The 27,647-nt window shown below is 49.1% G+C and overlaps 1 protein-coding gene across 1 annotated transcript in view; it reads left to right on the top strand.

The window, feature by feature from the left end:
• Window positions 1-9,895: 9,895 nt before the first annotated feature.
• Window positions 9,896-27,647, top strand: part of LOC122394193 (semaphorin-1A-like) — a 76,629-nt gene continuing 58,877 nt past the window's right edge. Inside the window, exons 1-2 of the mRNA XM_043390914.1 lie at window positions 9,896-10,091; window positions 14,615-15,207. Coding sequence (XP_043246849.1) covers window positions 15,099-15,207 — 109 coding nt within the window. The 5' untranslated portion in view covers window positions 9,896-10,091; window positions 14,615-15,098. The remainder of the gene's footprint in view (window positions 10,092-14,614; window positions 15,208-27,647) is intronic.

The following is a 27,647-nucleotide window of genomic DNA, read 5'->3' as shown; positions in this document are numbered from 1 at the left end:
ACTTGGCCAAAAAACGAGGTATCGATCTGAAATTTGGTATGTAGATAGAAGACGGTAGGCACTATCACATATATTCCGGTTTTTTCGAAACTCAAAAAACTTTTTGGATTTTTTGGCAAATATATCCAAAAAAATGCTTTTTTGATTTTTGGGGGTCAAAACTCAAAAATTTCAAAAATTCGAGATAGCAGTTTTGTAGCCCTGTCAATTCTACACCTTTTATGTCTTGATCATTTTTCTGTATCTTCAAAGCTGTAGTCCTGACAGGTCTTCTCGCGAAGGTCTTTTTTCGGTCGAAAATGACAGAACATGACGTCACTCTGACGTCATTTTTGGCCAACCTATCATAGCCTCTGGAAAAATTTTTGGTCACAATGTGTAAAATTGATGCCCGGAGGGGTCCTGAAAGTTTGGTGGCGATATCTCCAGCCGTTTAGGAGATATCGACCGAAAAGGACAGGGAGGGGCCGTTTCGGCCCCCCCCCCCTACGGGGCGCGGGTTAAGCAAATCTCTTCACCCATGTCTTCACCGAGGAGACTCTTTGAGAGTAATGAAATAATGACACATAAGTCGGACTGGTTGACAGATGGCATATGATTTTGCGCTTATAAATTCCACTGACAGTTGCAAGGGTGGGAATTTCGGGGCATTTGCCCCTTCTGGCTCCCGCAGCACCCGAACTTGACAAGAATTAGGCATTATCCTCGAGAACGGCTGGACCGATCAGCGCTGGCCGCTGCACTCAAAGTTAGCACATCACGTGGCCACCGGTTAGAAAGGCGCCAGGCACAAGTCAGTTGATATTTCTGTTTGCACTTGCGCACTGTTCACATGCATATAAATCCCTAAATTTCTGGGGTGAGGTAGGTATAGCAACCCGTGCATTCAAAAAAAAAAAGAAAAGTTATTTGACGTTTGGACTTTGGTTAATGCTAAATGGTGCGTAATAACATGCATTTTCATTAAGATCAAACACACAGCACGAATTGATATGGCTATGGGTTCGACCCAACTCTTGGACAATCAGCTGTCATCAGCAATCATGAGCATGACCGCCATGAACATTGGACAATTGGACATGCTCGGGAATGGACATGCGAACCGTCCAGCGGAGAGTACCTACCGCAAAACGAGCCAATTTGAGAGTGGTCCATTCACAAACAAACAGTGAACTTTGGATTTTGGAACGGTTTCATAACACGGCTGCGTGGTGTATCGCTTATATAACTGCCGTTCCATAAGGCTAAATGAATAAACCAGGTTAAAATAATTACATCGAAGGCTTCAAATGCGCTTCAGCTATCAATAACGGGTGTATTATCCTCATCGAATCGAACATTCATTCAAACTACACAAACAGTATCTGTCATGCATGATATATGTAGCAGAGGGCGTCTGAAAAGGCTGCAAGGGCTTCGAAAATTTAACCTAACCCGCGCCCCACGGGGGGGGGTGCTAGGGCTATTCATAGCCCTCCGGTTTTTTCTGCAATAACTTCTAAACCGCTTGACATATCACCGCCAAACTTTCAGTACGTTCGGCTGCATCAATTTGACACCTTGTGTTAAAATTTGAACTTCTTATCTATCATGCGTCGGCCGGAAATGACGTCAATATGACGTCATGTTCGGCCGATTTCGACGCAAGACATTGAACCACGGGAATCACTCCCAAGAGCTCAGTTTCTAAGCTAGATCTAATTTCTTTGCATGAGAGGACTCAGAATGGACTGCGCTATCAAACTACTACCTCAGAAGTTTTCAAAACTTTGAATTGAACTAATTCAAAACTTTTATTTTTAGCCTTTTTCCAAAAGTTTTTGACTTTTCGAAAAAAACGGAATATGTATGATAGAACACAGGCTTTTGAACTACTCTTGCAAGGTTTAGCCAGATATCTTGAAAAATGGCTCAGTTATACGCATTATAGCAAAAAGTTCACATTTTTTCAAATCAATTTTTCAGTACGAACTTGACATCGTAGACCAATATAAATAGCACCATCATGTTCCTGAGCTCAAACTGCACCCGATAGACATGTTTTGTGTTGAAAAATGTCAACTCAAAAATTTGACCTTTTTTGACCTGGAAGTGGACTGACCTAAGCTACCGGGTGATCATTAATGAATGATGCAAAAACGAACTAAGTTCACGGATAACCGGGTGCATATATTGATGCTAATTGCACATAAAACGATTCAGCGCATCTGGACATTTAATATTATGAGTACAAAGCTGCTGTCTTGTGCATAGGTGCACGATGGCCGTTTTCACGACGGAACTTTCGCAGAGGAACTTATTTGATACCTAAAAAGTACCTACCCTTAGAGGCCTTAACATCCCTCAAACTGAAATATTTTATGTTCAAAATAATTTTAGAAGTTTAAATCTGGGCATTTTTTGCCCTCAAATCACTTATTTATTTACAAACACAGCATTTTTTGGTTCTAGTAGCCCACCTTTCGACTATGAGGTATTAAATCAGCGTGGCAACTTGCTCCCTCTTTGCTCCCTCGGGTATCTAATTCCGGAATTCTTAAAAACAAGGAAAGTATATATCGAGTTCTCTTTTATACCTATTCAGTTATGTTTTAATGGTGATTAAAATATGACAAATTTTTTAATTACATTTCATATAAGAAAACACGCAAAACAATGAAACAAAAATAACTACGGCAGATAATTACCTTCAGGTATCTAATTCCGACCAATCAGCACCTCAGTAGGATATGACGTCATACAAGAATGGTGGTGAAGGCCGTTTGCAGTCCCGGCCGGTAGGTCACGTGACAGCCGGGCGCCTCGGGTCACGCGGCGGTCGGGAGTCGGACGCGGGGCGTGGTCGCGGGCGGACGCGCGGGGCATCATGCTTTGCTTTGCTTGCTTTGTCAACTTCATATAACTTACTATCGCATTCGTGTGAAAGCCAAACACTGCTCAGTGCCCTTAGAAATTGAGTTTTGGAAAGCTCAAGTCCCTATAGCTCCTCAGGTCGGCAACAGTTGAAGCCTCATCTGAACCCATGTGAAAAAACGAGGGTAAGGAACCTTGTGTTGCTTTTTCTTTTACCGTCATAATTATCTCAAACCATCACAATTTTGAGTTGCCACATTGTCTGCTTCACTACATTCGTGTAAAACTTGGGTGAAGGCTGGTGGCTCAAAGAAAGGTGAGGATATTTCTTTAAGTGCCTAATCCGTGAAATTGAAATATCCCGGCTTTACAAATCTACACTTATCAGTTTCTCCACGATACATTTTTTAAAATTGTTTAAATTTTATCTACATTTGTTAAAATCGGGGCTTTGGTTTTTTGTAAACTAGATCATAAAGTTTACTATAGTTTTGTGTAACCTGATGGCTGAAGAAAATAGTAATTTTGCTAAAATGATGTGCGGAAATTTGTTGCTTTCCAAATCAAATTACTCATACCTATATTTCATTCAAAATTAGGAGGCATTATTACTGTTTTTTCTTGTAACATGAACTGAGTTTGGGTACGGTGCTCCGGAAACGTTGTGGAACTTTAAGCTAGCTAGAGCAGTTTCCATAAAAAATTGTTTAGATAGTTGACATGGCTTGTTGACAACTCTTTTGCTGTTTCTAAAAAAGTGAAAAAAATATTTTCCTGCATTAAGCACACAAGGCATGTTATTCTTATAAGCTATCGAATGTGTGTGTGTTTTTAAGCTGTTTTTTTAAGCTTTTAAGTTGTAACTTCAGTTACTTCACTTTAGAACATATTGCCCAGAATGCGTCACTGATCATGAGCTGGCATATCATATCATATGTAGCAAATACATAAATGAGAATAGTGTGTCATGAATTTTTGTGCATGCTTCTGGATCATCTGCAATTACATCAAAGGCTCGGCTCAAGAGTGTCCTGCCGACCAGCTTATGCCCAACCCTTTCTGTCCGCAGAACGTCGCCTGCGACTCCCGCACGCCGTTTGCCCCGGCCGTCCGTACTGGTCTTCGCGCTGCGAGCCGCGCTGGAGTTCGCGGCGGCGTCGTGGAGCTCCCATCGGGACGGCGTGTGATGCCCGCGTCGAGCTTATAAGCCGTGAGCTTCGATTGGCGGCTCACGCGGTCACCAGCTGTATGTACAGCCTCGGCCCCGACGACCCCGCTAATGGCCGAGACCGGCATACCCCCGGCATGGGTCCGCTGTCCGGCGCAGCGCTGGCCGCCCGCATGCTATGCTACTTTTGGCTGTATCGCTGCCCAGCGGGAGCGCGCTCCACGCTGCGGAAGAGGTACACGTTGCGACCCGACTGAGGACTGCAACCGGATGGTGACACGTCGGCCTCTGCGCCCTGGCCGGGGCAGGCGTGACCGACGTCACAGTGGAGGAACGCCCAAACAAGACCAGCCCACCGTCGGAGCAGCATGGAAATATCATGTTCTGCCTGGACGTCGGACCCGGCGGCCGCAGTGCACCTGCACACGTGCGGAGAGGGGCGCTGGAGGCTACTCTGGAGCTTCTGCCATTCCGCGGCGCGACTGCTGGCAAAACGGCGGCGATTGCGGCGGTTGGGAACAGCTGCAGCAATGGTGATGGCGGTGATGGCGACATGGCGGTTTGGGACTTCATCTCAGCGCGGCCGCCGCCCAGGCGCCGCTGCGCCCGGCTGCTCAGCCACCTACCGGATGGCGGGGTGGCCCTTACGGCCCTCACGCCCGTTCGGTCTGCGGCCACGTTGTGGGGTGGCGGTCGCGGGGTTAGCGGCGTTGGACTTCGTCCTTTATCCAGACTGCACCGTACCATCTGAACGGATGGATCTGCCAAGAAAGATGACATCCAAGGCGGCTATGAGGCGATCACAAAGCTTCACCAAGAGCTTCTCCTTCATGGGGCCGGCCGGCCGTTAAGTCGCAACACCGGCTGCCGAGTGCCAACAGCTGCGTGCGCTGGCGCCGACGCGTTGTGGGCCGCGCTGCTGACGCCCAAGCTGCGATATCAACCATCTATGAATAAGTGGCAGCGGTGGCGGCTTGTCAGTTGTTAACGTGCCTTAACAGACGTTGCGAATAGCCCGCGTTGGAATCGCATGGTTGGGAACACAACGCAAGTAAAAATGGGCTTCCTTGATGAACCTACTTTTTAAGCATTGTAGCCTTTGTAATTTTGGATGTTTTGCTGTAGATATTATTTTCTACATATATTCTATATAGGCACTCACGTGCTTTAAATCGCGCAATGCAATTGAACCATGGTAAAGACAATAATAAATGAACTGAGAGCTGACATGCCCCATGCTTTGTGTGTGTGTGTGTGTGTTTTTTTTTTTTGGCGAGTCGATAAAAGTGATTTTGGACACTGGATGAGTTTTTAGGGGTGTGGTGAGGGGGGATGTAATTCCACAGACATTCTGTCAGATTCACTAATGCAGTAGGTCTGTGCGGTGTTTAGTTATCGGAGCATTCTTTGAAAGTCGTGAATAGGGCCACCGAGTACCTAAAGCCGTGATATTCCCCCACAAAAACTTCTTTTAAATAACCGGGGATAGGTACATGAGCAGAGTAAATGCTATTACGAACGCCTATCACAATGCTGAGCGAATAGGAAAATCCATAGATGGAGAATTGTGCCGTGTTACGGGTGCTCGGGCGCACCCAATCCACCGTTACCCCAGCGGTGACCTTGACCCGCATCGTCTGTCTCGGCTCCAAAGCCAAACCGGCGTGGAATTGGGAGCGTTCGAGCACTCATGGTCCAGCGCAATTCTCCACCTAAATCCATTCCTGATACACATTTGCTTGCTCATAGTCATGTAACCCCGGTAAATTCACCCAACTTTCATATTGGTCGCTCCATAGACAGATGGCCACAGAGATCAACTTAAAAGGCCATTGTTGCATTCATTTAGTGGAGATCATTAAAGAGCCGTGACAGGCCACAAGTCGCGTGACATCATACGTGTAACGACCAATGACGACGGCCTGCAAAACCCAATGGAAGCGGCTAGCAGCGTGAAATAAAACAGGGCGCTGCTTTCTAAATGTCTGTCGTGCGCCATAAATGAATATATTCTTTGTAGCCTGGCAACTCAGTATCTTTTTTTAACTATTGTATTAGTATTTAGTAATTTCATAATTTTATAATTGTGCTTACGCTTTATGTTGATATTAGTGATAAATCCTTAGATAAAGTAAATCGATGTGATATTTAATAGAAAAATAGCAAACTAACGCACCATTCATTCGAAAGCTGGGGAACCTACTAAAAAGAACTACTAAAATTCCTGAGGAACCAAAGGATCAAATGGGGATTAAATAGATGCCTGCTATTCCGTCGTGAAAACGGCCAATAGGAACTGCTCGAAAAGACCGCCCTTTTGAACCACGCACGCCTCCTCGTGTGGCGGGCAATTTTCCGGAGCCTTTCTGGGCTCATATTTCTGACAGTGTCCTCCACAATCTCCTCTAACTGCTCGATCGTCCCTGGCTTAGCTTTGTAGACCTTACTGGAGATGCTAGACCAGATGCTGAAATCGAGGCAAGAGAGGTCAGGGCTATATGGAGGCCAAGGGTGCTCACTATTGTGGCTGATTACCTGCCTGATCAAAAATCAGCCTGATCTGACTTGTAATACGGCAGCCAGAGCCCAAAATGTGAACAAGCCAAACATCGATCATTTTTACTTTGACCTGACCTGTGACGTCATCGGTAACCTCGAGGTCAATGAAATTAGATTTCTAGTCTACAAACAGTTTTTCGGGGCTATCAGATGCCGTTTGCATTTTGACGATCGGCCCAATAGTTTCGGAGTTAGGAGGGGGGCTAGCCCCCCCCCCCCAGTAGGGCGCGTTATACACAGACCCCAGTGGGGCGCGGGTTAAGGCCTTTGCTTAGCCATGCTACTTACCTAACTACATAGACGCGCCACCTCAGGAATTAATAATATTGTATTATTCAGTCTGCGCAACATACCGCAGTAATTTTTCATCAAGTTTGAAATTTCTCTCGGCCATTCCAGGCCCTCTCCAAGCCAGTTCGGGTGGAGCCTCGCCGCTCCTGTTTCTAGCCGGAGTGCCGGGTTGTAATGAGCTGCTCCAGCCGTTGCCTATAGTGCGATCTGAGCTCTGTTCGCACCCCGTTTATTTATCAGCAGGCTGCGACCATGCTGCTACGTCTTGGCTCCTCATTGGCCGAATTCAAGTGGTCTATTCGTTAGACTAATGAGAGGCCAAGAAGCGCCAGCAATAACTTCCTTATATGGGGAAAACCGACAGCACGCTGATATAAAAAACAGCAACCGAACAGGGCCCGTGTGTTGGGCACGCCGGCTTCTGATTGGTCGCCTCAGGGCAGCTCCGACCTGAAGCTGGGTCAGCATTGGCACAGACATAAAATGGTGAACGGGGCACGACGGTTGTGGGGGATGGCGAACGGAGCTCTGGCTATGTAAACCGGCAAACACTACCTTTTAGGTTGCCTAGCCCAAAAAAAGAGCATCGGTCAAGCATTTCAAATTTCAAAGAAGGTTAAATAAAACCTAATGAGAGATGTTCGCAGTTAGAGATGTCAATCGGATATCAACTTTTTGGTATACCGATACCAAACCGATACCAACTCGGTATTTGGTGGTTCAATCCTAATGTGTTTGGTATTTTGTTGGTATCATGGACCCTCGCTAATGTTTAAAAGGCTAAGAAATCGGTAAAAAGTTGGTATTTTCCTTATGTTCCCAAGTTGGTTTGGTTTCGGTATTTCTCCACGGTTTTGGTTGGTATTTGGTTTGGTATCGGTATTTCAATTTTCCGTAATTGACATCACTAGTCGCAGCCACACAGGGGATCCGAGAGGCAATGCCTCAATCAGTCAGGACACGGTAATGTAAGAGGAGATTTGGAATGTGAATGTTTTGGTCCCGAGGACATTGGGACGGATGAGTGACCATGTCAGTGCTTTTCATTTGTCGTGTGTCGCAAGGGTCACGACTCACGAGTGGCAATTGACTGCATGAGATTCGGAGGAGAGGTCAGTTTCGTATTCTGGCCACCAGGCGTTCAGACATCGTCAGGTGGCAGCACCTCCGAGCGCCGGCTGAGCCGTGAACAGCATGCCGTTCTTGCTGTGGCCGACTCCAAGAGACATTTGTTGGTGCAGGCGGCCTGCAGCATGCAGAAATAAAAGTTGCAGTAAAATGGAGCCTACAGCAACATGATATTAGTTCTAGCGAAGTAGCGAAACATTATGTGGCTTTGATGCTTATTTCTGGTGAGATGAGACAATGCTAATAAATTGGTGGCAGATATCGTTTCGTGACTGTTTTTCTTCTCATCATTCTTGTGGAAAATAGCAAGATGTTTTGAAAATGCACTGGAAATATCAGCTACCATCTTTTTTTTAAACTAATTATAATTTTGACCGAGGCCCCACTTGTCACCTTAACCCGGTTTACATAGGGTTTGTTGCAAGCTTATATCTCCGTCCCTCGTTGCAAAAGATGCCAATGGTGCTTAACAATTTACAAAATGATCCCCTCTGAATATTTGTAGACCACTGCATCGAAATTATCGCCAAATTAACCCGCGCCCCACTGGGGGGGGGGGGCTATTTATAGCCCCCCCTCCCGTTTTTCTGCAATAACTTCCAAACCGCTTGACGAATCGACGCCAAACTTTCAGTACCTTCGGCTGCATCAATTTGACACCTTGTGTCAAAATTTGAACTTCGTAGCTACCATAGGTCGGCCGGAAATGACGTCAGAGTGACGTCATGTTCGTCCGATTTCGACGCAAAACATTGAACCACGGCAATCGCTCCCAAGAGCTCAGTTTTTAAGGTAGATCCAATTTCTTTGCATGAAAGGACTCAGAATTGACCGCGCCATCAAACTGCTATCTCGGATTTTCAAAATTTTGAAAATTTCGAAAATTTTTATAATAATATTCAAAATTTATATTTTTATATTTTTTTCAAAAAGTTTTTGACTTTTCGAAAAAACCGGAATATATGTGACAGAACGCATGATTATGACTAACTCTAGCAAGTTTTAGCTAAATATCTTCAAAAATGGCCAAGTTATACGCATTATTGCAAAAAATTCACAATTATTAATTTTTCAAATCAATTTTTCAGTACGTATTTGGCATCGTACACCAATATAAATGGCACCATCGTGTTCCTGAGCTCAAACTGCATCCAATAGACACCTTTTTTGTTGAAAAATTTCAACTTCAAAATTTGACCTTTTTTGACCTGAAAGTGACCTGACCTAAGCTAATTTCGACTCAAAATGACCTTGAATGACACACACGACATCAAATTCGAAATCTATGGCCTAAATGGACCATAAAACATGTGTCACGTGACCGACGCATGACATAATATTTTCGTGACCTGTGATGACCTGACCCTGACCTGAAAATCAAATTACAAGTTTGGTACCCTCAAGGTATCTAGAGCATCTGTTCACGAGTGTGGAAACCAAAAATGAGCCTGATCTGACTTGTAAGACGGCGGCCAGAGCCCAAAAGGTGAACAAGCCAAAGTGCTAATAATTTTTACTTTGACCTGACCTGTGACGTCATCGGTGACCTCGAGGTCAATGAAATTAGGTTTCGCTCGACAGTTTTTCCGGGGCTATCAGACGCCGTTTGAATTTTGACGATCGGCCCAGTAGTTTCGGAGTTAGGAGGGGGGGCTATGAATAGCCCCCCCCCAGTAGGGCGTGTTATACACAGACCCCAGTGGGGCGCGGGTTAACGAGCCAGAGCCTTGTCAAATATGCTATGTAAAACGGGTTCTTGTGCCACTCTCCTCAGGTCAATGGTCATCTAGCACCAAAGTCCCTCACCGCAACTTTCTCTCACCACCCACAGATGTCTCTGCCAGCGCTCAGCCGACGGAACCGTCCGACAGACACGCATACAGCCGTCAGCCGGCGGCCCGCGCCGGGGTGGTGGGGTACGGCGCCGGCGCGCGCAGCTGGTCTTCGACGAGACGTGGTGCGCGCGGCGGCTGCGACGCGACGGTGCGAGGAACGGAGGCAGACGCGGTACAGTGGTGCGGGCGTGGTGTGTGCTGGGAGGGAACGCCTGCGAGTGAACGAGAGCTGATGCTGGGATGATGGGCCGAAAATGGTGAGTAGGATGATGTTGGCGGCGTGAAATGCTTGTGTGTGAGGTTATTGATTTTCTGTATTGGAGGAGGCTGTATTGATATGGCTTGTCGAAGGCGTGGGTCTTGTTGTATAGCCCTGGATGTGTGCACAAAACTGTGTCAACTAGCGTTTTTGTGCGTCTGCCGTCACGCATTCCATGATTCTTCATCTCATAACCGTACCATCCTACCAGCATTTGTTAATTAAAACCGACACCAGAAAGGAATAAAGAACCTTGCGTCCGCTGTGGCTTCAATACCGACTAGCCCCTACCGGTACTACAGCTGACGCGGTATACCGTGCGCCAGGGGCAGACGAAAACGGGTCGGAATGGGTCTTCCTGAGCCACAAGCCTATTAAACGGGATCAAAAGTATAGGATCAGACGTTCAGTCTAGGTACTGAACCGCCAACCGGCACCGGGTTTTGCGCATGCTTGTCGGCTTGAAGTAGGAAGTTCTTCATTGACTGAGAGGCTAGAGAGAAGTATCGTTGCTTTTGTAGTGTAGAAATAATGTTCGCTGCTTGTGAGCTACCTCATTTTATCGTGTTCTTTTACATTTTAGTGGCGGAAGTTAGGTGATCGCGTCCGCGATCGAATTCGGCGCTGAACCCGAAGTGCCTTTAAACATTGCATCTTATTAGGTACGAACCTTTTGCTGCGTTTCAAGGCATGCAAGGCTCAATATTAGCACGGGCCTGGATGTCAACTCAGACAGTTGTTATTCAGTCTGATGATTGGTGCAGACAAGTCACGCTAACGTTTGGTTTGCTGAGCGCAGCTCAAAAACAAATATGGAATCATATCACCCTCTGCAGCTTATGTCCCTACTTCGAGTGCAATTTCGAATCGCAAATTGCGATTACATTTGTGTTTGCTCATTCATTTACAGCTACCCTATCGATAAAGTAAGATATACCTAATGGCGCTTGCTCTTATGTCTCGGCTTCTGCAATAGCCAATATTGGATTAGTGACAATAGGTACCACACTTGGATTTGTGTTTTAAGTTGATAATGACAAGGTCCTTAGGGACATTATCAAACGAACTACAAAGCTCACTTAAAATCCGCATAATTTGGTTCTGTTGTTTTGCTTCCTTTTCACCTCTCCTGCTGTATACAATGACTTAATCGCCAGTTTCTTTGGGGCACGACTCGCCGTCCCTTGTATTTGACCAGGTCACCGGGTATTTTCGCACCTGAGCGCCACCAATCGCGCCTCTCCTGGTCCGGGTGCTCATATAATCAAAACCGCCTGGCTTTTAGCTCCGAGGGGCATCATTTACAGTGTACCTGCACTCGGCATCTCATATACAACCCCGCCTCCTCCCCCTATATACACCGCGCCCCGCCTCCGCCCCCGCCCCCCGCCCCTCCCCCACCGACCTCACGCTGTGCGGGCGCCCAAACAGGGGCGTCTCCGACGACCCTTCGCTCCCGCCCGGGTCGCTTTTTCAGCCGTCACTCCAGCCACGGAAAAACGAACACTTCGTGACCTACAGTGTGACCCGAGTGGGCCATAAAGCGAGCCTTACCCTACCAGGTACCCGGCCTTCGACATCGATCTCCACTTGGGCTCGGGCTCAGTCTCCGGCGTTAGTTTGTAGTTCTTGTGTGGGGTCATCAGACGTCTCTCTCTCTCTCTCTCTCTCTCTCTCTCTCTCTCTCTCTCTCTCTCTCTCTCTCTCTCTCTCTCTCTCTCTCTCTCTCTCTCTCTCTTTTTCTCTCTCTCTCTCTCACACTCTCTCTCTCTTCTCTCTCTCTCTCTCTCTCTCTCTCTCTCTCTCTCTCTCTCTCTCTCTCTCTCCCTCTCTCTCTCTCTCTCTCTCGGCATCCTTGCTGTGTGCTATTGGCCTCTGCCTTATCTTTACGACGTTTCAGTGATGGGGACCTTTGTCTGGAAGAGCTTTGATGAGTCATCATGTTTTTACGAGCTCAAGTTTCAATATTCACCACCATTACCAACTTTCTTGCATGAAACGGAACTTCCTCTGCTGGCGCGAGATCTTCTCATTATTACCAGGCACAAATTCTGCCGATCAATACAACTGGCCGGATTAGCTGGAAGTACGATTCTATTATTGGTCATAATTAGGGTCAAATAACTCCGCAACGGTAACCTCACATGGTGTCTCTGCGATTACATGATTCGTCGAAGAGACTTTTCCAAATATATAGAGAAGTCTTGGCCGAAACTAATGGAAAATGACCCGTATGGTTCACAATCACGACTACTCATAAACACGACTTTGTTCAGCACGAATTTCATCGACCTATCTTTGGCTGGGACCTGTTTTAGACTGTCCTTGCCTATCAACCCATCAGCCCCATGTATCGGATGGCATTGCCATGGGCGCCGGGCCGGGTTCGAAGGCCGTCAGTATTCCCTACCGCACCCCGGGAGGACAGCGGACAGTGCCTCTTTGTGGGCCGCTGGGGAGAGTAGAGGGGAGGAGAGAGGAGGGGAGGGGACGCGTGGGGGATCGGGACGGGGACGGCAGGGAAAGGGCCATTGACCGGGGACCGAGGTGCGCATGGTGGAAACGTTATCGTCGCGTCTGTTTGTCTCGTGAGAAGGCGCCGGTCGCCCGGTGAAGATTTCGTGAACCTCCCACCACCTGTCTGGTTTGATGGATTTCGTTTCCGGTAGCTTTTCATGGGAACAATTGGAGGTTGCCGAATTAAAACGTTTCGCACTTGGTTTGGTTTGCCTGGGAATTTGTTAGCGCAGTCGACCAAACGATTTGTCATTATCACGAGCAGTTTTCTCATGATACATTTTTGTTTCTTGCGAATACTGAATAGCCATAGATGCCATGCCTTGTTTCTACTCAATAGAATGGCTGACTTATTGCTTGCCAAGTAGCTTCAGCACGGTATAGCGCATATCAAGTTTCAGCGTCCTGCTGTAACCCACCCACACCCATTCTCACTACCCTGTCTGTCGAGCGCTGTCCCTCCCCCTCCCCCGCCCCGCTGGCCGGTCACCCGGCCCTGCGCCGGGCTGCCTCGCCTCAGGCGGGGCGCGTGCTTCGAGGCCATGTGTCTGCGCACGCCTGGGGTAGGGAGGGAGGGGAGGGGAGGAGGACGGCTCGCTGCGCTGGGCGGTGCAGGGCACGCTCCAATTGTCGTGGCAACAGCACGCTAGCCCCCCCCCCTCAGTGCCCCTCGCCCCGGACCCCGCTAATTGGATAATGAGCGGCAATGGCCGAACTTAGAGGTGCAAATTATGCGACTCTGTGGGTGCTGTTTCTCATGGGAATGACTCATTTGGCCTGTCATTTATTCAGCGTATAGATCCATTCAAATTCAGCGTAGTTGCCCATTCTTCTTGTGCCATTTCATGCAAACTCTCCTAGAACAAACTGGATCAAAAGTGAATCATGACAGAAGTTTGGGAGTTAAATTAGCATATGAATGCAGTCCCGCCTCGGCATCTTTTCTTGAAAAAGCCCCTACCTTAATGTCAGACGGGCCTCTACAATCGGGTTTCGGGATGGCTGCGATAGATCGCGTCTCCAAAACCCGACCTCGCTGGCGCCTATCCCTCCTTTATTGCCGTCGAATTCCGCGCCGGATCGGCCGCCGAGGAGACGTTTTATGGCGCAGCGTTTGGGTGGCGGTGGTGGCGCGTTGGCGTTTGAGGCACGTTCTCGACATTCGTGGCGCCGCAGAGGATCCATTTGTGCCGGCTGTGAATGAAACACGTTTGCGGTGTGGTGAGAAATCCGACCTGGAACGTCCGGTTCCCTCGAGAAATCAGACCCATGGCGACAGACGCCTTCGGGGGTGACGTGGCTGGGCCTGGAAGGTCGTCTGTGGGGGACGAGTCATTCCGAATTCCAGACCATATTACCTGTTCTTGCACCTGAGACGATGCGTGCCCACGGAGTCCAACCGCAGGCGCTTGTTATACGTGCGCTTGCCTGATTCGATGGCGTGGTATGCCTCCGTGCATGTGGGACATTGAATTGGACCGTAAGCAGCTGATGCATGATTCGTTCATTGTTCAGGTTTAGTGCTTATGATATAAACGGGCTATCTGGTATGCTTTCCCAGTCGTTATGCATTTGCTCTCAGGTGTTTGATTTTCACTCACCCTCAGTAAAACCAGCAGGTTTCAGTGTTCATGTCTGACCTCTGTGCCACCCTGTGTGACCCCGCTGCTCTCCGCCGCACCCTCCCTCCGTGACCTCTGACCCCCGGTGACCCGCGTGACCCGCCGCGGGGTGCGGCGCCTCAGTATTCAGTTCATGTCTCCTCGACGAGCTCCCCTGCCCGCCGTGCCTCGTCTGTACTGATTGGGACCCTTGTCCCCACTAAATACACAGTGCCGGCATTATTCCGGCCCGGTGGAGGCACCCCGCCTGGACGGCCCGCCTGGACGGCTCGCCTCGTGCCTTCCCGGCTGACGGAGACGAATCGATGGCGTCTGGTGGACTGCATCGACAATGACGTCCAGCTCACGCGGACAGCGACTGACAGAGGTCTCTCTGTTTCAGACTCGGACTCTGAGAGAGGACTCTGACTCCGGTGGATGTGAAATGACTCTGGAGAGGTCGAGACGGTGACTCGAGGTCTCCGTTGTTGAGCGGACCGTGACCCCATGATGTGGTTCGCTGTGTGGATGATCAGCGGTTCTTATTGATTGGCTGGACTACATATGTGGAGAGCTGAGAGTGGACAGTTCTGACAGTGTGAAAGAGTGACTTCCTCTCTTTCTTGCATCGACTTTATGCGTGACCTTTATAAGACACGAAATACGGCTAGCACCATTTTACTGTTTACTATCTAGGACAAAGGGAAAACCTTTTTGGAGTTAAGATTCTCGAATTTGTGACATCAAATCGCCGGCGAACACTTTGCGTGGGCATATTTTTGCTCAAAAGTGCGCAAAAGTGACACACTGTCACACTGGTGACTCGTGAACGGCACCGACTTTCGCAAACGGTTGGGCGCCGAACAAGTGTTTCCGGTCGTCAAAAGATGGCGCCCCAGTCGACACTGCTGCTGCTGAGCTGCCTGAGCTGTCTGCTGCTGGCCGTGCACGCCGCCTGGCAGGAGAACCTCCGGCCCAGGAGATATGTTCGTCTCGGTAAGTACCTCCGTCACCCTATTCATAGAAACATCGTCTTTGAATAGAATCACATTTTACTTGTTAGCAGTGGCGGCGGAAGGTATTCTAGGATAGGGGTGCAAACGATATTGAAGCGCCCCTTCCCGCTGGGCGCCCCTTACCATATACACGGTTGTAGTAACACAAACAGTGAAGAGTCGTCGCCCATCAACACCAACGTCCAACGGGCGCCCCATTGAAATGAATACCGCCCTTCAACACTAGCAGACGCCCCAGTGGAATGAATGCCGGCCCACAATGCCGATGGCCGTCCCTGCACTGGAAAATCAGTTTCGCCCCTATACAGGCGCCCATAGAAGTTTGCAGAGTGCTATTCCTGGTCATAATCATCTCCCTAGTATAAAAAAACGCAAAATACGCCCTAGCACTAGGGGTGTAACCGCCCATACGGACAGTGCAATTTTACAGGCCCCAAGCTCGGACCTCCCTTAACATTCATATGTTGTAAACGGCAAACCGCTCCCGATAAATGTTACACAAACTAATTTCCTCTCGCATATCGGCCATCAGGCGCCCCTTTTTGTCGCATGGAGCCTGCAACGCTATAAGCCCTCATATGTTCGTGTTGGTGTTCGGAGGCTATCGCCTTCAAAGACGTCTCCATAAATGTTTCTTTTTCGTCCCACACACAGGCGCCCCTCTTTCGCATGCAGGCGCCCCTCTTCCGCATGGCGCGCTTCTCGAGTGGCTGCGCCCTCCTAGCCTTTATCGCCTGGCAAGATTATATTCGACAGGGTCGGCAGCATCTGCCTTTGTTTCAGATAAGGATGTCCTACACTCTTCAGCATATCAAAAGATACTTTTCCCACGTCATTGCCACCCTCTTCGTGTCACAAGTGCCTTTATCAGTTGCGGTGTCGCACTGCTCAGCTATTTATGGCTGCCGCACCTCTTAACTTCCTGCCTCCTCTACAGATTTTCGAGGCGCCCCTTTCCATAGCTTTAGGGTGCAGCTGCCCCCCTTGCCCCCCTGCTTCCGCCGCCACTGCTTGTTAGATCACTTCGTTGCCTTTTTGCAGCCCGGGTAGTTTTTTAACCGACCATGAATATTTGTTTCCAGTTTGATTCGCACCCCCAAATACCGTCTGTGTCTGCTATCGCGCCTACACAATGTGCAGCCAAAACCAATTTCGTATGATTCAATCTAAGCTTAATTGCATGGGTTCAGAACATGCAATCGTTGCCCACTGATGGGCTTACCATTTTCTGCATTTCTGTTATTCTGGGTGTCTTCTGTTCGATCGATATCGTGCTTGTGTCAGCAATATGGCGTTGCTGTGCTCGAGGCCGAGGGCGCGGTGCCGTTTTCGAAACAGTAGCGTCTTATCGTTATGATGAAGGCTTAATTTTCCGGGTCGTTAACCCTATCACGACTCTGCATCCAACTTAAAGCGATAACAGCACTGCTTCCCTGTCTCCCCTTGATTATCTCCTACTCCCATACTCTATCTGTCTGGATTTCGGGAAGAGCAGCTCTTTGGAAGGTCTCAGTCAACAGATGCCGAGTAGTTTGTTTAAAGCTTCACAGCTTGCCGTTCTTGTATACCGCATTGGTTGTGGAGTCCGCTATAAATACCTTTGACTAAACACCTCAGCTATTGCCAGCGAGAGCCGTAGGTATATTGTTGATACTGATGTAATAAAAAGTGGTTTAGAAGCACCAGGTGCCACAGAGTCGGTGATAGAAATCGTGTTTATGTGCCGTTTCTGAAGAATAACTACAGATCCATAGCATGCCGAGCACCCGTTTCATCAGCCCTACATGGCATCGGTTGCACTTCTCGCTACTTTCGCCCAGTAAACCAAGCACACAGAATCGGGCAAAGTCGAGTTAGGAGTGAAAATGCGCTGGGATTTTCACACAGTGCACCAACCACCAGACTGTCTGATAGCAGTGCCCGATATTTGGCATTTGGGCGACTTCTCACGGCTGTCAACTTACACCATTGTTTCCGGCATGCCAGGGGTATGGGAGGCTACAGTATTTCACACGGCGACACAAAACTGATGCACCGAGCGTGCAGTTTCTGCTCAGAATGCTGCTTTTGTGTCAACTGGGCACATCCGTGTTTACTGTAATCATCTAGTGTGTCACATGCCTACGAACTCGTGCAATTATCATGCGTTTCATGGAAGCGTGAACTAAAAATACGGCCGTATTTCAATCAGCTTTGATAGGGTGATTCAAAGTGTACGAGCACTGTGTCCAGCACTGCGGTTAGAGTAAATAGAGCGTATCAATCTAAGTGCGTGTAGCTGCCATGTTCACGTCACCTGTCACAGTTACAGCTGTGGTGGCCCAATGGTGTGTCGACCCACCTGCGTAGACGTAATTACCTTTTATTAAAGGGGAACTGAAGGCGCGTACTTACTGTTATGAGACGGGCACTCGACCATTGGGTCCGGCGCATACGGTCGATGTGAATCTAGGCATGCAAGTTGACGGACACCCATGACAGGCGTAGTCCATGCGTGCCAAGTCCAAAACTCGATATTATCCGTATGTGTGAATTTGTATATAGCTGTGCACAAGCCAGTAGTGCGCATGAATTTACTGGTATGCAATACCGTGCACTGTGCACGTGCAGCTTCACCGCTATATACGCGTGATTTCGTATGAGTAAGCTGCTTTTAGCAGCGCGACATTCTTTGGATGCTCAGGATTGTCCGAAAACTTTGATATATTTCCATTGCTCCTCGGTTCGTTGTTGGTGACCGGATTAATCGGCATACCAGCCAACACGCCTTTTGATCTAGGATAGAAGCATTAATATTTAGTGCTTAACATCGCTGAGTCCTTTGGTGGTAAGGCTATTTGGGCTTTTGGCGATACTGCAGGGCGGACCGTGAAGTAAGGAAGGAAACAACCTGGCGGCGCTCGTTAACCCTCCAGTTTCGTGCAAGCTGTCTGAGAAAACTACATTGAGAGTTAACATAACATTTTAAGCATGTGGTTGATCTCGCGACAGAGTTGGTGATTGTGCCTATTTACCAGCCACTCATCGCTCTCCGTGTTACGTGTAGTCAGAGCCAGAGGGCTGCGATGGCGTGATCAGTAGCTGCGTCAGGTCGCCGACCTAAGACCTCCGAGAAGGCCCGCGCGACAGTGACGGAACACGTGCACTGTGCTGCTGCACGCCCTCCGCTTCTGCACGTGCACGAGCAGCGGTGCACGACAGCGCGGACTGACGGGAAGATAAACTGCCGGGTGGCTGCGTCTCGTGCTTCGCATAGCATGCGACACGTTGACTCGATGAGATAGGATCTGGTAAAAGTAGGTCCGTAGAATCTCGTACCCTACTGGAGCCGTGTAACTCAATCGGATTCTAAAGAGTATCAACAATTGAAATTCTTTTTGCGGGATTTCTTCTGCTCCGGGTACGGCTTTATGCTCAGTTTTATTACCGTTTATAATAATCGCTGGTGCCTTTGCATTAATACAAGAGTTTTAACGATAAAAGTGCCAGTCTGCCGCTGACAAAAGCAGTGACGATGACCCATGACTTCCGGCGCGAGCAGCTTTAAAACCTAAGGCGCCGGCCGTCTCTGCCGGCTTCATGGAGCCGGCCGGTGGCAGCCGTCGGCAGGAGCAGACCGATGGTCCTCGGGTCGACATCGTTAGTCGGTCTGCTGCTGTCAGAGACCGATGGTCTCCGCCCACTGGTCGATGGTCTCCCGGGACCAGACCGATATGGCACCCACGGACCGGCCAATGGTTCCCGCTTCCGGGGCCAAATGGAAGGCTGGATAGGGAAGTAGAGAGCAACCGGAAACTACGAAGCAATTATGATTATGTAACGGTACTCTCCCGCAAAATTACGTGCAATATTAACTTAAACAACACAAGCCTCGCAATTTTCCGGACGTGGCCCGTCTCGTCGTCTGATGAGCGCTGTCTCGGGGTTCTGACGTGCTGTCGGGGCGGGGAAGGATGTCTGTCAGGGAGCGTCTGCCGCTGCGGCCCCCACCTGCCTGTTTAATTTGTCACGCCAGTACCACGGCGCTCATTGGCGCGGCTCGGTATAATTCGCAGCGCTCATGTATGCGTAATGTGGCGTCTTATCGGGGAAGATGGTGCAGCCAGAACGAGCATAGTCGTTCAAGGGGCTCGGGAGATGTGGCTGGTGTGGTCTCTTACCGCTGTCTCACCTCAGTGAGAAGTGAGAGACAGTCACATTGCATGCCTTTCGCATGCTGTGGCCTACCTTACCACGGCATGTGTCATCAGCCGTGAGGCACGACGTCAAGATTTTGAGGCATGGCATCACCAGACATTTTACACTTAGCTTCCTGGTGTCACGTTCTCTCAAAGCCCTTGAACAGTCTAATAGGGAGTTACATAAGCTCATCGATGCCGATTCTGTTAATTCTTCACCAATCCCTCGGAGGCTCAAAGATCTCCGCACTCACGTCATGAACCAACTCATCTCACAGTTCGCTCACCGTCGAGCTAAGTCTTCAGACTCTCCCAGTGGGGTTCCGACACGCCTGGCACGACGTAGCCACGTGCGCGGTATTCATGGCACGTATCTGACTGATGCCTGGACTGGGTCGGGAAGCGGGGCCGGGAGGCGGGAGGTGGGAGGCGGGGTGGGACCGGGCGCGGGGAGGGGGGGGGGGGGGAGGCAGCAGAGCTCCAGTCGTCAGGCTCAACGCCGATAAATCGTACAAGCCGCTCCCGGATCTGGGTATGGCTGTTCGGACGATTGAATAGCCCCGGTGCTAGCTGCACGGTCGTTTGAAAATGTGATGCTGCTTGTTGTTGAATAATGCGAATCAATGACAGACGGTTTGACGTAAAGGTATTCAAGTGGATTCTTAACACGAAGTGATGAATCGTGTACTTTGTATTGAACTTGTATCCGTAGACATTGATACCTAATGCTGGCTTAGCCATATGACCTTTTCGTGCCGTCCTCATCTTCTGTTCTTAACTTTGAAATGTGTTGAGCGGCTCTGAAGATAATGTTAAGCTAAACCTACAACTTGTGTCTAGTTGTTCTGATTCCTGTTTTATGTATGCTGTTCTCGTCTAATAGCTTTTGCCCAATGTGCCCCACTGTGGCTAACCCAGTGGTAGAATCACATATGGGCGTCCCTGCGTCACTACATATATGGGGCTATGGGCGTCCCAGTGCCACTCTATGGGCGTCCCTGTCATCCTATGGGCGTCCCTATGTCACTCTAGAACCTGTCCGTTGTAACACCTTGGCCGCCCTGTGCTGTACCTACCTTAGCCGTCCCTTGCTGTACCGTGGGCGTCACAATGCCGTGTAGTTCATTAGTCAGCTCACGAGTCGACAAGCACCAGGGACATGTCCTGAACGCTGCCATCACTTGACCTTTTGCTGAGCTCCCTGGCAACCGGCTGTCTTGCATGCGCAATACTTTGCTAGTTGTAAATTTATACTGAAGAGACACATTACTGAGGAGAGACCTCTTGAGCTTCACTGGAGATGACAAAGGTTATGTGTGGTGCACGGAATTTAGTTTGGTAATGGGCAGTCTTTCTTAACCCGCGCGGGGCTGGGGTCTCCAGCCGAACGCGCGGGGCTGGGGTCTCCAGCCGAACGCGCGGGGCTGGGGGGGGGGGGGGGTAAATTTTACCCCTCTGTTATCTCCCGAACTAATGGTCCGATTTGGAAAATTCAAACGCCAATCAAAAGATCTCATCACGAACAACTAAAAACATTTACTTAATTTTAAGTTTGAGGTCAAGGTCAAGGTCAGGTCAAGGGTACAAATTGCAAGTTCCTACAGTATCGGCCTTGCACCGTAGTTGCCGAAGAATGGAGTCATGGACTGAGACTGATCGCCCAAAACGTGTTCTTAGGCTACCAAGACAATATTCGTTGCATACAATATCATTCAGAGGTCAAGGTCAAGGTCAGGTCAGGTCAGGTCAGGTCACCAAAAACAAAATATAGAAAAGGGCATGTGTGACACATGTTTTATGGGTCATTTTACTCATAGAATTCAATAGGCACACTCAATAAGTGATATGGACTACCTCTGGATGAATTTCAGGTCGAGGTCAGGTCAAGGTCAGGTCAAGTGAGGTCAAATTTTGAAGTTGGTTGTTAAGGCCTAGAAAGGTGTCTATCTGATGCAGTTTTTCACGGCGAATCGAATGGTGCTATTGTTGTTTCCGTACGAGGTCTAGAACTTCCAAAAAAGTCATTTTCAAAATTTTTGTGTGTCGTGACGTCATACAATTTTGAATAACTCCCACATTTTTCAACCGATTCCTCTAAAACTTGGTATGTAGGTGCACATATACCACTTCTCTGACATATATTCCGGTTTTTTCGATACACTCAAAATTTTGGATTTTATAGCTATTTTTCCAAGAAGTCAGTTTTTTGAAAAAATTGGCCCAAAATCCAAAATTTTCAAAAAACCGAGATGGGCATTTGATAGACAAAGTAGAATTACGTATATCCTTTTTTGTTACGTCTTGATTCCTTTAAAAATGAAGATGTTAGCGGCGTTTGAACTTTTGCCGTTTTTGAGGCGAAAATGGCGAACATGACGTCACTAAAACGTCAATTTCGCAAAAATTTTCCGACGGATTTCGCTCAAAGTTTCAGGGAACGTGCCAAATTGATGTAAGAAACGGTACTGAAAGTTTGGCGGCGCTGCGCGCCGCCGTTTTTGAGATATTGCAAAAATTCGCGAGGGGGGGTAAAATTTACCCCCCCAGCCCCACGCGGGTTAAGTATTAGCTTTGTCATGCTTCGGAATAGGCGAAAAGAGGCGAACAAGTCCCCAACTTCATTTACAAAGCGCACAGGGCATGACTGGAAGATCAGTCGAAAGGTGGCTGGTGTGTTCCCTCCGATGCCTTCTTAGTTCCTTTTGTTTTTGTTGCTTTTAGTTTCAAGTTTGTTTTGTTATGTCCAGTCAATTTTGGTTATGATCGGATATCATGTTTTTGGTGTGTCCTTCGTAGCTGACTTTTGGCTGTACGTATCTTACGTTGATAACGCCAGCCACTAAACCTTGATATCAGAGTAATCACATTTAATTCAGCCTTTACTTCGACCACAATGCTCAGTCACCTGACCTGTCCCGTTCATCCTTCCCGTTTAACCGGCCGGGTCACGTGGCTCAGCTGTTGGAATGCGGACATGGGCCCGGGGAGTGGTGGTGGGGAGGGGAGGGGTGACGCGGGAGAGAGGGAGGGTGGGGAGGCCGAACAGCGTCGCGTCCAATCAGATGCATTCACATGTCCGGTCTGAGACGGCATGGACTGGCCTCGACTGCTACGGGCATTGAGCTCAGAGATGAAACGGCGACCATATATGTAAGCGTCTCTGAGCTCAGACACTGGAAAGTTTTCTAAACTCATTTTACTATCTAGGTCCGGTCTGTGTGTAAAGGTCGTGTGCCATAGCGAACGCTTTAAATCCCCTTGAATTCATGCATAATGTCACGAAAAGTTTGTTCGAAGACCACGTTATGGCCTTGCCACTAACAAGCTGCATAAGACAGGACTGACGCATCACAATTGGCGTTATTCCCTTTCCTGGTCGTCCCTGTCATGTCCTCCTTTGTTCGTCCTCGGTTGGAATGTGCATCGCGTGACAGGCCGCGGGCGCTCCGTATCGCTTACCGCGCGGCGTAATTACACCTCTCCCGTCTGGAGATGGCCGGCTAACCGGAAACGAACGGAGCGCGGCTTCCGCTTTCGGTGGGGCAAAAAAGAAGAAGAAGAAGAAGAAAAGAACAGAGTAGTCGTGCAGCTACTGTAACTAAGCGACTTTTTAGTATAGAATGAGTGACGCAAGGTTTGAATTTAAGCGTGCGCTTGACTGCTGAGATCCTATAACATTTATGTTCTCACGGACTCATTGAAAATGGTAACGAGTTTTCAACTGCTTTTATATTTATGCCGTCGTTAGCATTTGAGCTGCACTGTTCTCATCGATAGTCTGCGCTGGCCACTGCACCGGGCTAACCGGTTTGATGAGACGGCTACTCGGCCTCTTCCGTACCGCTGCAGTCCGACCCCTGACCTTGCCAAGGTCGGGACGGCACACACCGCAGTGCCGGGCTTACATTAGGGTGGCAACCGAGGTCTTCATGGCTATCATACGCATAGCAGATCTTCGAAAAAGGCGTAGTGATCTAGCATGCTTTTGATAAATCACACCCTTTTACCCTTGTTGTTACTGCAAAATAAATGAGGAAACGTTTTCACTGTTCTGCACATCAACATTTTGACCATGCTTCCTCGATCACACCCTTACTGGTTGCGTAAGCTCTGATTCTGCAGACTGTGACCCGCTCGTTCTTCATCTGGGTTTTCTCGGTTCGTCAACCCCGTCCTGCGAGGCCTTGTGCCCGTTTCGCGCTCTCTTTCACTGTCTCTGCTCGTTGTGGTTGATTGCAGCTAGTTAATGCCCTCCCGGCTGACAGTTTGGGGTCGTAGATCACTTCTGGTCGTACGCAACCTGTCACAGTCTGCCTCAGTTTGTGTGTGCTCCTCGTAACTCACTGAACTGGGACCTGCAGCTGCTGTAGGTCGTCCCACTGCTGGTGGTGGTGGCTTGGAGGTGTCAGCTACTGCAAGTTACTGCGTCTGCTACTGTCGCTTCTCGGTAGCTGGACTTTCAGCGATGTTCATGGCTTCAGTATAGGGCCTTGGGCTTCAGTAGCTGTAGTTTAGTAGATGTAGAGTTCAGCTTCTACAGCCGTCTTTCCGCGTAGACCGCCTTAGCTTCACCTGCAAAACTGCAAGTGCCGTGGGTCAGCTTGCTAGCACCGAAGCCCAAGCAGCTTGAACTGTGCTCTGTTGGCTTTCCCAGTGCAGCTATCTGGCAAAAATATACCTGGCAAACGAACGGAGTCCTGCAATTGCGCTCAACGAACATACGTCTCGAAATTATGACATTCGTATTCAGAACTGAGTTTTATGATGCTTGCAATGCCCTACTAACATCTGCATGTAAGTCTGCACGATGAAGAAGAACACCTCCCGTGACAATGACTCGGCCTTCGTGCATGCCTGGGCCGACAATACAGCGGTCCCAACGCAGGCTCTCTCGACAATGTATCCTCTCTCGTTGAGCGGCGCCGCCACGACTGATGACCAGAATATGGTAATGCAAGCTCGCGAGAGCCGCACTGACCGGAGCCCCGCTATGGTAATGAAGCTCAGCGGCCTCGGCAATGGGCGCAGTCTTTGGTCAGGCGGTCTCCGGGCACCTCTAACGGCGACAGGCTCACGGAATGGGAGCCGACACTTCGGGAAGCCTGGCGTTGAAATGCAGGGCTTCGAGTGATGGGTGACTGCAGAAGCTCGGTAAGGATGGATATGTATTCATGTCGGATGACGTGAAAGCTCATGTTTCTCTGTCTGTCTTGCCATGAGCTAGATGCCCTGCTTTCACGACGTGCGTGTATGGGTAGGTACCTTATTCGTATACTTCCAAAGAATCCCAGCACTTGGAAAGCGCGTCAGTGTTCCGTGTGGGTGTTCCGTTGATACCGTGACGGACTGGTATACGACGGGTGGCTCGCCTGGTTTCTTGCCATCAGCCCTGGGGGCAGAGGTCGGTGCACCGGGCCGGGACGGCGCCCACACGGCAGCGCCCTGCCCATGTCTGCCGCCCACTCGCCCTGTGGCGGATAGTGACGGGGTCTCGACACGCGGTCCAGGTCTGGAGAAACGGCAGGCGGATTCCAGGTCAGCAGACGTCCGGAGCTCTTGCGGTCTTTACAGAATAGATTAAATCGTAATCGACGCAAAAATAGGTATGCACTGAGAAACACTCAAGCCTATCCATGGTTCTCGGAGACCATGCAGGGGTCGTTCTGGTCTTGTATGAGAGCCTCAATTGGGGAGAACTTTGTTTACAGTTGTTGGTCTCCAGTTTGGTAAAGTTCTCAGGTTTTTCCCGTAACGTTCTCGAGTGAGAATGGTGTGCTATCTTGAACGAGAACTTTGCCCGGATAAGGTACTCTTATACTGCGGGATGATCTCCCATGAGAACCTTTACCAGGTCATGAGATCATAAACGAACACAATTCCCGCTCATAATATGATCCTGTATGGTCTCCGAGAACTTTACAACTTAAGAGCGCCGGCTTTCCTGGCACGGCATTCGCGCTCACGACCCCTCCCCCCCTCCCCTCCCTGTAGAGCGCCAGCTTTTCATGGCACAGCATCCGCGTTCTCGATCCTTCCCATTCCCTCCATGCACAAACAAGGTAAAGAACAGGCATGTATATTTATTGTGTCAGATGTCAAAAAACTCACTCTGGAACAGAACATGCGATGCAGTCATTCGATGCGAACATTTTGTTTCAAAAGCTGCCCAAACCCTTTCGCTTGCCGCCTCAGTCAGTACCGACCGGCGTGCTGAGTTTCAACTGAGTCGTTTAGCAAGAGACCATAATATCTCCCGGTGCACTACAGCTCAGTCCCTTTACTTTACTTTTAACACGGAATGCAGGTAAGTGCAAAAATGCATGTCAAGCGGCGCTCCCCACGGTCCACAGACTGTGCGAACGATGTACAATTCAAACACTGTTAAGTACAGGCACGTACAATAGTTACACAGGCACAGACATTAAAAAGTTAATACAGGTAGAATGTATGGGCTGGCATGTGAACACTACCGACGGGAGTCCATGCGAGACCGAAGTCTAGCCATAGGAGCGGCGGAGGCGACGACAGCCGGTTGGCCGCTCTAGACAGTTTGCGCAGCTGGTAGCTGCACCTGGCTGGGGAGGAGCTACTCCAGCAAGGCAGCCTGCTGACTGCTGAACCATGAGCGCCATCAGACGCTCCAGCTGCTCGTTGTCTCCCATCACTGCACCGGTACGAGCGATCCGACACGACGGTGTTAACTTATGTGCGTCTCTGAATCGGTGTCGCGCACAGGGTCAATCTCACTCGCGTACTGGCCACGCATATTATCGATTACAATTATTAATTATTTCACTATTTCACTGTGGCCGGACCGTCTCGGCGAACACGCCTCACCTCACCCCGCGGCACTCAGCTGTGTTGACACCAGCGCCGCTCGGACGATACTGACCCTCGGCCGCTCGGCGCGGCCCGGCCGGTCAAGGTCGTTCAAGGTCACGGCTGTCAAGGCGCGACACGCGTGACCCAGGAGCAGGACACAACAGGGACATTTTGGCGTTGTGCCCGATGGGGGACCATCAAAGCGTCCAAAACCGCAGCCTCCAAAGTACGCAACATCCAAAACCGCAGCGTCCAAAGTACGCAACGTCCAAAATACGTCCAAAATCGGGTTTATAGGGGGCATTCACAAAGTCCAAAACCGAAACATCCAAAACCGCAACGTCCAAAAACGTATCCAAAAACGCAACATCCAAGGACGCATCATCCAAAGTACGCAACATCCAAAGTACGCAACATCCAAAGTACGCAACATCCAAAACCGTTTGGTTAGGTTAGGGTAGGCTAGGTTAGGTTAGGTTAGGTTTCCTTATCCCCGGTAGGCATAAATCAGTAGGTTAGGTTAGGTTAGGTTAGGTTAGGTTAGGTTAGGTTAGGTTAGGTTAGGTTAGGTTAGGTTAGGTTAGGTTAGGTTAGGTTAGGTTAGGTTAGGTTAGGTTGGGTTTCCTTATCCCCGGTAGGCAAAAATCAGTAGGTTAGGTTAGGTTAGGTTAGGTTAGGTTAGGGATAGGCAAAAATCAGTAGGTTAGGTTCGGTTAGGTTAGGTTAGTTTAGGTTAGGTTAGGTTGGTTTTGGATGTTACGTGCCTTGGATGTCGTGGCCTAGGACGTTGTGGTTTTGGAGGTTACGTACTTTGGATGTTGCGTCTTTGGATGTTGCGTTTTTTGGATGATACGTTTTTGGACGTTGCGGTTTTGGATGTTTTGGTTTTGGACTTTGTGAATGCCCCCTATAAACCCGATTTTGGACGTATTTTGGACGTTGCGTACTTTGGACGCTGCGGTTTTAGATGTTGCGTACCTTGGATGCTGCGGTTTTGGACGCTTTGATACGGACCCGTGCCCGATGAGCTGCCTCACTTCGGTGTCCAACATTGAGAGCATCATCTCTACTCATCGTCTCTACGGCTTCTTGCTCTGAAAGGGAGAGTAAGACAAATATTAGAGAAACGGCAGAAGCGCTTAATTTCTGAGCCATATCCTCAAAGCACACGAATTGGTATTTAAGCAGATTTTGCTAACACTGGCAAACAGATGGCAATCGCAACCTATATCCCAAAAATGGGCAATGGCACACAGATTTTGCCACCTCCCAGAGTAGGTAATTACCTTTGCTGTGGTTACTTTCAAGCTGTTAAGTGCACACAAAGACATACAGAAAACAAACTCACCACGAGACGTTCGCGCTGTGCGCCAGACACCAACTCGCCAAAGGAACAACCACGCTGCCGGCAACCGTCGCA

This window comes from Amphibalanus amphitrite, unplaced genomic scaffold (genome assembly GCF_019059575.1).
Source record: "Amphibalanus amphitrite isolate SeventyFive unplaced genomic scaffold, NRLGWU_Aamphi_draft 000578F_arrow, whole genome shotgun sequence".
Taxonomy (NCBI): Eukaryota; Metazoa; Arthropoda; class Thecostraca; order Balanomorpha; family Balanidae; genus Amphibalanus; species Amphibalanus amphitrite.
This window is presented reverse-complemented; position numbering and strand designations above follow the sequence as displayed.